The 10,337-nt window shown below is 25.4% G+C and overlaps 2 protein-coding genes and 1 long non-coding RNA gene across 4 annotated transcripts in view; 2 read left to right on the top strand and 1 right to left on the bottom strand.

The window, feature by feature from the left end:
* Nucleotides 1-279: 279 nt before the first annotated feature.
* Nucleotides 280-3,029, bottom strand: Uev1A (Ubiquitin-conjugating enzyme variant 1A). Its single transcript, XM_003691540.4, has 4 exons — nt 2,758-3,029; nt 2,191-2,333; nt 1,784-1,909; nt 280-1,717 (listed from the first exon to the last, which is right to left on the bottom strand). The coding sequence occupies exons 1-4, from the start codon at nt 2,780-2,782 to the stop codon at nt 1,577-1,579; spliced, it is 435 nt and encodes a 144-aa protein (XP_003691588.1). The 5' UTR covers nt 2,783-3,029; the 3' UTR covers nt 280-1,576.
* Nucleotides 3,030-3,517: 488 nt separating this feature from the next.
* Nucleotides 3,518-10,337, top strand: part of Src64B (Tyrosine-protein kinase Src64B) — a 67,968-nt gene continuing 61,148 nt past the window's right edge. For both annotated transcript variants that reach the window (XM_003691550.4, XM_012483537.3), the window contains exon 1: nt 3,518-3,739. The gene's annotated coding sequence lies outside the window, so the exon portion shown is untranslated. The remainder of the gene's footprint in view (nt 3,740-10,337) is intronic.
* On the top strand, nt 4,653-7,065 carry LOC147657659 (uncharacterized). The gene is made up of 4 exons (XR_015292004.1): nt 4,653-4,742; nt 6,194-6,269; nt 6,672-6,786; nt 7,008-7,065. It is a non-coding gene; the product is annotated as an uncharacterized LOC147657659 (long non-coding RNA).

The following is a 10,337-nucleotide window of genomic DNA, read 5'->3' as shown; positions in this document are numbered from 1 at the left end:
ATTTGTTTATTCTTAAGCATGATTTCATCAACATAAAATGATATTACTTAATATTTCATTAGTATGAATTAGATTACACTATTACATCATTTATAGTGTAATACTAAAATGCAAAGCTGATGAAAAGGTATGTATAATGTTTCAGGTAGTTGAGAATTTTATAATATTATTCAATAAATGTGAACTTGTGTTAAAAATCTGGTACTTTGGTTTGGATTTACTTTAATTAAGGATAGACATTACTATATAATTTGGATAATAAAATTTCAAAAAATTATATTATGTTTGAAATAATTTATGATTATATTTCTTTTTCTAAAATGTAACATAATTATGGAAAACTTTTTTTCCGCTCTGTATACAACTTCATGGGAACGGTATAGTTTGTAGCAATTATAATAGAACTGCACTAGCATTCAAACCTGATTCTCTAATGATTAGAAACATATTTATGGTACTTTGGATTTTTATTAAAAATTAGGTATGATTTTATAAATACATCAATTATGAAGCTTTGATCAAAGAGTAAATAATATATGTGTATTATATATCTGCATTATAATGACCAAGAAAACTTAAAATATTTCTAATATATAAATAATGGAATGGAAGAGAGAAATTAAATATTTTTAATCTAATGCTTCATATATTGATGTAAATGTCTTCATACACTGATGCAAAATACTATACCATTATCCACATATTATTATAAATCAAATTATTTTATATGTTTTAATTATAACATAAATTGTTTATCAGTTAAGAAACACTTTTCTCTATAGAATAAGAGGCCGTTCTTGGATGATGTCTCAACCAAATATGCTCAATATATGCTCATTTTTATGCTACTTGCACAAAAAGGCACATTATTACATCAAATATTGATCTCAACAACCTGCTATTTGCTAATATTTGAATAACAATTAACAGAGAAAAAGTAAAATAAGACTTGGTAAAAATGAGCACACAGAAATATAAATTATTAAAATTTAGAATTGTCTACAATAATAATTACTGAGACACCTCCACAAATCATGAAATGGCACTTATGCTCAAACTGAAATGTTATTCAGGCTATTTTGTTTTACTTAAAAAACTTTGAAGGCATAAGTTATTCTTATTGATTATTACTTTTATTACACAGTCTGTGTTTCCAGTTTTAAGAATCAAAATATTTTATTTTAGATCGTATTAACTTAAAAAGCTGAAACAGCATTTTCTTAAATTAAATATGTGTGCATGTTTTTAAAATAAAATATTAAAACTAAAATAGTTTTACATATATATGTATATATATGTGTGTATATATATATATATATGAAATGTGCTATAAGTTTAAGAAATAGTAAGTAATAATAAATGATTTATGAATTTTGTAAGTAAATATTTTAGTAAATTGAAAACACTGAATCAACTTTTATAGTCATCATTTCCTTTCTTTTTTCTTTTTTTTTATACAGATGTTATTTCTTAGTATATGTCTTTACTTGGTACCGATTTAATATTTGGTACCTTCATGAATCTCACCCCATGCTATTGCAGAAAGGAAGAGATGTTATGTTTATATGTGGTTAGGCTAAAAAGTGCTACCCTCTGGAGGCTGAGATAATTTCATATTTTCCTTCAATGTCATTAAACGACGAAGTTCTTGAAGAACTGTCTTAATTGTGTATTCTCGTTGCCACTTTGCAAGCACTGGTACACTGCGGTTATCAACCTATAAAATTTAATACATTAAATTTTTTTTTTTTTATATTATTGAAATTAAAAAAAAAATACTTACTGCACCAGTAGTACTGTTAATACAATTCATGTTGATCCTGCTTAAAAATCTTACATTGGGTGCATCATCTGGATATCTTTGACCACAATCAATTTTCAAACTATACATTCTATTTTCATATGGTGTCTAAAATTATATAATATATAGCTATAATATATTTAATAATATATTTAATTAATAATATCTATATATATTTAATATTATTTTTCTTATTAATAATGATAAATCCATTTACTTTTTTAATATAATTAATTTTGATTTGCTATTATTATTATTATAATTTTTACAATACAAATTTATATTTAACATAATAATATTATAAACAAATATTTATACACAATTCATAAGAATTTAAATTTTAAATTAATATATCAAATAGAATTTTATAAAAATTTAAAAAAAATTACTCTAGGTGGTCCAATTATCATTCCAGTCCAATGTGTGAGAGTCATGTCATCATCGTTTTCTAAGCCCCAACTGATTGTACCATCACCTACACCTTTTTGACCTTGTTCTAATTCCTCTAATAAACGAAAGTTTCGAGGCACAACTAAAAACATAAAATTGAAATTATTTTTTATAAAGCTACCAATAAAATATTATTAATTAAAATCACTAAAACATAAGTATAGGTTATGAGTCTATAATTTTGGCACCACGTAATCTTTTCCTTAATATTTTCAAATATTTCTTATAACATATATAATTTTATTTATATGAAAAAAATAAAATAATAATGATATTTTCAAAAACCCCGATGTACTATTAATTAGTTTTATATACATTTACTGTGCGGTGATATCTTTCTACATTATATGTCTACTGTTCTATTTTATCAAGATTTTAGAGGTACAATTTTCATAATGGTATTTTATACATGATTCTTTAATTTGAATTCTTTAATTTTTAAATAATATGAAACCTGTTTGTTATTTGCATTTTTAGCCTGTAAAAAACAGATATAAAATACTTACCTACACCGGTAGTGGGTACCGCCATGATATCTTATTTTTGTGAAACGCTGTATATTTTTCTAAAGAATACCAAATTAACACCCAATAATATGCTTCAAACTAAATCACTTTAGAATATGCGTCTTAATTATAGTATAAATCTTTCATTACCCGAAGCTAAGATGAAGAAAATAATATCTAATAATCAAGTGAAATTCACTTTGCGAAAATTCAGCCAACCTCCGTGAGGTTGTCTGTTTCCACAGACTATTCACTTTCTAGATGGAATTACTATATTATAGATTTTAGACTTTAATTATCCCAGCGTTTTTATAAATTTTATGCTTATAAATTTATTATTTTTTTAAATTTAAAAATATTTAATTTACTTTTATAATATTTATAATGACAATTATTATTAAAAAAATTTAATATTTTAATATATTTATAAATAAATGTTTTTTTTCTTAGTAAATTATTTTATATAATAAGTATAAAAAGAAATATATATATATATATATACAATCAAAAAATATTAACAATAATGATTCTTATAGAAAAATTATATAAATTTGTTTAATTAGAGTTTATTATCAAATTTCATAAATATTAATCAAAATATAAATTAATAGATATATCAAAGTTTTAATTTAAATTCAATTTTGCATATTATTAATAAATATCGAATTTAATATATATAAAGTCAGGGTTCCATTTTTTTTCGATACGGTTATGAAAGGGAAAGAAGGTTGGTACAAATGGCGTCGACTTGTAGAGGGGAGGAAGTCAGTAGTATCGCGCCGGCTGCGCAAGAGCAGCCTGCAAGACAGATTTTCCAATAATGAACAACCCGTGGTAACTGTCAGTCTGCTCGTGGTGCATTCGTTGACTCTTTCTGTGCATAGTGCGTCCCGGCGTGTGTTAAAATGTGCTATATGATTAATTGAATATTCCATTGAACGCGGATTACTCGAAGAACGCCAAAAATCCTGCTATAAGACAGGTATGTGAAAGAAATTAATTTGAATTTTTTGCGTTAAGAGTTTATTCTAATACCCGTGTGTGCTGTTTGACATACCTATAGATATATCTATTGAAGTGCTCACCATAATAAACAAACGAACGCCATTGACCTTTGGCTACACATTGTTGCTAATTTCTAAATATTCAAAAGAATTATTCTTTTTAATAAATTAATAATAGTTTCTTAAGCTCCTACGTTATATTATTTAAATTATTTTTTAATCTAAATAATATTTGTTTCATAATTAAAAGAATTCTTTTAAAAACTGCAAATAGTATGTAATAGATATCAAAAATATTTACAAAATAGCTTTTACAAAGAGATAATACATAATATAATGAACAATTTTAAATTTTATAATAATTTTTAGTTTCAATATTTCAATCTCGTTAGTTTTTGTAATAAGCAAAAAGAAAAAAATATTTTTTTATGATTGATGCAATTCAATTTCTGATATTACATGACTATATATTCTAAAATATATTAACATTCTTCTATAATTTTTTTTTTTTTAACTATAAATATATAAATACAAGGTTTATTATTTGATTTATATATATTATCGAATATATTATAAAATAATATATTCGATTGATTTTTTTTTTATGTAAACAGCACATAATCTAAATATTTAAATGTGTTTATTCTATCTTAATGGATTTATAATATTTCATAAATGGGAATTATTATAATCGTGTTTAATTATTTTAAAATCGTAAATATTCACAGGAATAAAATAATAATTATTATCATTTTATCATAGCTATAGTCAAGTATCAATAGTTTTACATTATTTATTATTAATATAGTTACTTTTCTTCTATCAAATCTAGCTTATTTTCCACTCACGATCATTGAGCATTATTGTCATTGAGTGATTTCGCAGTGAACCGTGAAAATGGGAACAAGTAATGACAAGAATGAAAGTAAGACAGCTAATAAATGTATCCTTTTCGATTTGTTGTTCATTCGTTCGGTTTAGGTATGTACCGTTATAGATGCGATTAACTTCGACAATATTCTGTTAAATCTATTTCTTGGCGTGCAGAAATGATACAGATAGAAATCATATCAACCATATCATATATGCTGTCACCATGAATTTTCTTTAATTATAAATCTATCGTTACATGGCGTCACTGGCACGTACATACGGCATTGCGAGCTTTCACCGCACGCGCCCACTTTGCAACGTGGATTGACCGTTATTGTTCACGTTCGATAACATTGTTACTAAATGTTAATATTACAAATTTTTGATCATACGAAATATCCCAAAATTTATAAATTCTTATTAATATTGAAATTTTTTGAACTTTTTTACTACTTTTATGAATTAAAATCGTTTCAATTATATATTATAATGATTGATCATATAATGAAATAAGGTTATATATTTTTGAAATTTTATATTTACTTACATTTCAGTTGATTATTTAAATATATAAATATATTTAACATATATTATATTATATATAATATGTATAAATATTTTTGCATATTTATAAATTTACTAATTTATTAATTTAATAATTCAATAATTTATTAGTAATTTATAGCTAGTGACTTATAAAATTTCACCAAAATTAATTTAATTGTGTAATAAGATTTTGTTTTTATTTATATGAAATAAAGAATAAGAATAAAGAATAACATTATTGAATAGGATTTAATTCTTTATATTTAAAAAAAGAATAAAAATGTTTTAAATAAGATTTTATTTTCAAAAAAATCAATTTTTAAAGTTCTTTATTATATTTTTAAATATAAAATAACTATATTTTTAAATATAATTCTATAAAATAACTCTATAGTTTATTATTATTCTATTATTATAATTGAAACGATATGAAAATATTATCGTTAATAAAAATATAGAAGAACGGGTATGACGATACAAGCAGCATTTTTCATTCAGAATAATCATTGTTTTGCCATTGTTTGCGATTAAAGTCATCGGAGCTACATATAGTATATTTCTGACAATAGAGAATTTTATGTTAGTTTTTTATTACTAGAAATTTACGGATTTTTTTATTTTTTTTATCGAATAAAGAAATAAATACATATTGTTATTCTAATTTTTAATAGTTTTAATTTATTTTTTATTTTGTAAAAAAATTTAATCAATTAACATTCTTCATGTAATAATAGAAATTTAATTTAGAAAATAAGAAATATTCAGTATTTTTGAATCTCAAAATTTCACCAATCATATTGTTTCATAAAGTCACGTGACTATACGTAACGAAACATGGATGCCATAGAGAGCAACTATAATTATTTTATAATTTTCCACATTAAAATAATATCATACATTTCAAACTCTTTCTTTTTTTTAGTTTTTAAAATTGGTGTTGAAACTTATTAAGTTAAAAATTAAGGTGACGTTACTATTATAATCACATGTGTTAAAATATCTTTGGATGATAGGATAGAATGTTCATTCAAGAGGCTTTATTTCTTCCGGATATATTGAATAGTCCATGTATTACGTCGTAAAAAACAGGTAATAATATATTTTTGAAAATTTTAAGAAATTTTAATGTATATATATATATGATTTTAAGTGAACGAAAAAAAACAAAAAAGAAAAAAATGTTAATATATTAAATATAGATATATCTAAAACCATCTTGATCTTGTGAACATTTAGCATTCTACGCCCACCAGCGTCATTTAAGATACGAAATTATGTACGTCAATGTATCTTTAAATACGACAAGACGAATCTATGTCAATGTTCTCAATGATCTTATATCGAAAATAACATTAGACTCTTAGAAATTAAAATACCACTATAATACCATACAATATCATAGTTATATAGTTAACTTTGAAACTTTTTCAAACTTGAAATTGTATATTTAATAACATTAATATTAAAACTTGAATAATTCTCTTTTTTTAGATTTGGATTAGAGGAGACTTATGATATGGATCAAATATTAGACATACTTTTTTTTTTTTTTTCAAGTTTTGTCTCGTTAATTAGGAATCAATATATAATTATTAATTCCATTAAGGTAACTTTTGATTATTATAATATATATTAAGATATTACGTATTTTCAAATTATATCTTTATATAATGTACACAATCGTACGACATGATTTCCATAGAAATTTTAATAATTTTATATACATATATAATTCATATATACTTTAGAATTATTTAAATTCTATTTTTAAATATTTATTTTTTAGTTGTTATAATTTCTTCAAATAATTTTAAATAATTTTTACAGATTTTTGCTGCATCTGGAATAATTATTTTATAAATAAATAAGAATCCTGCATAAAAAAGAATTGATAAATAATTTTCTCGATAATCTGAATCGATTAATACTTTAATATTTATGATCGTAGATCTATACTCGTTTTCACGAGCAATTTTCATAATTTCATTTTATCTCAAATCTATAATCAAGAGATATAATCTCAAGTTTTATCCACTTTTTCATATAATCAGGGCATAAGTGATTTTTTTCTAAAGAATTAAATCACGATAATTTGCAATATGAAAAATTATATTTGATATATTCTTTCTTATACGAACAAAAAAAAAAGAAAGAAAGAGAGAAAGAGAAAGAAAAGGGGCATTGTATTAATGTGACAATATATTTCGACGAGACCACGACATGCGAATTTGTAGGTAGATTCTTTGAGATTATCTCGAGCCACTTAAAAAGTCTCCCTGTACTCCGGTGTCTACGTTCCCCAAGTCGTAAGACGATGGGGGTAGTGGAAGTTCTCAGATAAAAAGAAGAGTCGTGGAATAGCTCGGGAAGAATTTCTTTATTACGATTTCTCGAAATACTACCCTCTTCACGTCTCGTCCCATTCGGGCGTGTTTTAAATGCAAAACATCGCTTTTCACGAGCAACGCCATTTAGCGTTGAAACGCGCTCATTAAAGGGGGGAGATCTTTTTCTGTCTTTCATTGTCGTGAACCAGTGATTACACTAACTTTCGGAAATCAAGAAAGCATGTACTTTGTTCTTCTTTTTCAATACCAAGGAATCAGTTTTATTTTAGGGGATATTGTACGTGTCGTTACTTATTAATTTATTCGTTAATGAAATTATTATCTCTCTTAAAGGTAATCCGTTAAAAAGAGTTTTTTTTTTACAAGTTTCTGTTATAAGAAAAATATAAAGAAAAAAGAGAAAGGAAATTATAAGCTTTTCAATTTCAATAAAATGAAGAGTTATATTATATGATATTTTAATTAGATGTTTCAAAAGGAATGATCAATGAATAATTGTTTTAAAATAATTGGAATTTTGCAAAGAGAAAAATCATAAAAATTCCTCATTTTTTTTCTTTATTTTTTAAATTTTCTTATAACATGTGTTTCCGTGATACTTCATTCCAAATTTCTTTAATGAACTTCTTTAAGTGAGATAATTATCTTCATAAATAATTTTTACAAATCTTTTCCATGTTGAGGACTATTATTTTGCACAGATAAAAATCCGATCGATTATCACGTTTTGCACGAGATTCCATCATTTATTAAAGTAGATGTATAAATAATAAACATAAGAAATAAATAATAAAAGCTCGTTTCATAAATTTCGAAGATAACAAAATTACTCATGCTCCAAAACTTTTGGAGTTTAAGCATCGTATATCATCGTTCCTCGTTATAAATACAATTTTTGTTGCTCGGTGGCTTATTTATGGCCGGTTGCATCGCTAGACGGAACTGCGTGTAAATCTAAGCCACGTAGCACCTCCGGTTGCGCGAATCGAGCAAACGCTTCCGTTGGATTCGTGCCAGTTATCCGTCGAAAGTCGCGATTTAGAGGGCGGGGACATGGCCTCGAGTTTTCCTTTCTGGGAACAGTCCTTTGTGCCCTTGGGGACCTCATCGACTCGGTTACAGCGACATTCGTGTTCCGGAAGTAGGCAATTCGACATGTTTGTCTGGTTGAGCATCCTATAGTCACATTCTCGAATAATAACACCGGTTTAAAATTTCTTTATTTCTTTCTTTTTTATTCTTCACTCTATTTGTTAATCTTGATATCAATTTAAAACGATTTAAGGGAAAGAAGAGTTTTAGAATTTATTTTTGTTTTATTTTTTTTACAGATCAGTATATATTAGGTTGTTGCTGGTAGATCTTCTTTCAAGAATCTTAAAATTGTCGATGAGGAGAAGAACTTTGGATTGTTTAGAATATTTCTGTCTTCATTTTTATCTTATAATTGCTATTTGTTCGTTTTGCGTATTAGTTTCAGATCATGTAGAGTAATGGTAATAATAGTAAACATTTTTACAAAAGTAGGTATACGAATACTTTGATATTCTGAAATCTACTTTGCACGTATTAAAGTGCTGACAGACATTGGTATGGCACATCGCGGATCTAATTTGATTATACTATTTTAGTATAAAAAGAAACAAAACAAGTTCAAATGGTTTTATACTTTTAGCTGATGGTACGTAGCTCTCTTTCATTTGTGAAATGAAAATTTAATTTCCATTCCTTGAATAAAATATATAAGGGAGTGGCAAGAAAAATGAAGATTAGTCATGAAAGAATATCATAATGTATGCTGATACTAATATTTTTAAAAAAATAATTTCAAATTTAAATATATTATAAATTAAATGTTAAAGTAATTCTATATTTTAAAAAATTATTAAAATTTTATTGTTATTATTATTATTTGATAAAATATATTAAAGATTATTTCCTTAAATAATTAAAATGAAAATGGATGATTGAAATTACATAAATAAATAATGTAAAAATATTATAAATCAAAGTTATATCGTTTCTAATCTTTATAAGATTAATTTTTTAAAAAAATAAATCTCCATTCGATTTTTTTTGGAAATATTTTTCTTTTATAGATTTCTAAAAACGATATAACCATAACATAAATAGAAAGTGACTTAAATAAAGGGAGCAAAAATACCACAGCATAAATTGTGACAAAATTCTTCAATTGGATAATTTTCATCATTTATCGATTCCTAATATTTCCACATAGTATACATAAAAAGTTTTTCAATTTATGAAAACAAACGCAATTCCCATAGCAAACGCTATCATGAATAATAAAAGGACGAATAAAGAGACCATGTAAAAATAATTCTACGTAGACGCACCACCTACACGTGTCTCACCCATAATTTTTATTTTTTTCTCTACACTCAGAATCGCCCTGTTCTCTCGTTTGCACCCTCCCATATTTGCCCCGTTCCGTGTGCTCGTCGTGTTTGTCGAACGCAACACCGACCGTGTACAAAAGCCTCGTGCACCAATCACAAGACAAAACATCGTTTCTTCTCTCCACCAATATTCTATCCTCGAACAATTTTCGTAGATAGACGGATGGTTCTACGAACCGCGAATATCATTTCTCGCGTTATTGACGCGACAGAATCCGTCCAGCTTTTCAATTATTCCCTCGTCCAATGGAGACACCGAAACGTTGAGAATCGATTTATCGAGCTTTGAACCGAAATAGTTCCACGTAAAATAATATCCCACACCGTTGATAATTCTCCCCCTCGTTGGGCTATCTCGATAAATTTCTAGATTATTAACATATATAGGG

The sequence above is a fragment of the Apis florea genome, unplaced genomic scaffold (assembly GCF_048593485.1).
Source record: "Apis florea isolate Af1SG1 unplaced genomic scaffold, ASM4859348v1 contig_2_pilon, whole genome shotgun sequence".
Classification (NCBI taxonomy): Eukaryota; Metazoa; Arthropoda; class Insecta; order Hymenoptera; family Apidae; genus Apis; species Apis florea.
This window is presented reverse-complemented; position numbering and strand designations above follow the sequence as displayed.

Excerpts from the sequence above, each read along its gene's own strand:
- Uev1A (XM_003691540.4), bottom strand. The coding sequence starts at position 2,782 with ATGGCGGTACCCACTACCGGTGTAG. Across the intron at positions 2,334-2,757 it reads GGTACCCACTACCGGTGTAG|TTGTGCCTCGAAACTTTCGT; the intron begins GTAAGTATTTTA and ends TTATGTTTTTAG. Across the intron at positions 1,718-1,783 it reads TTAACAGTACTACTGGTGCA|GTTGATAACCGCAGTGTACC; the intron begins GTAAGTATTTTT and ends TAAATTTTATAG.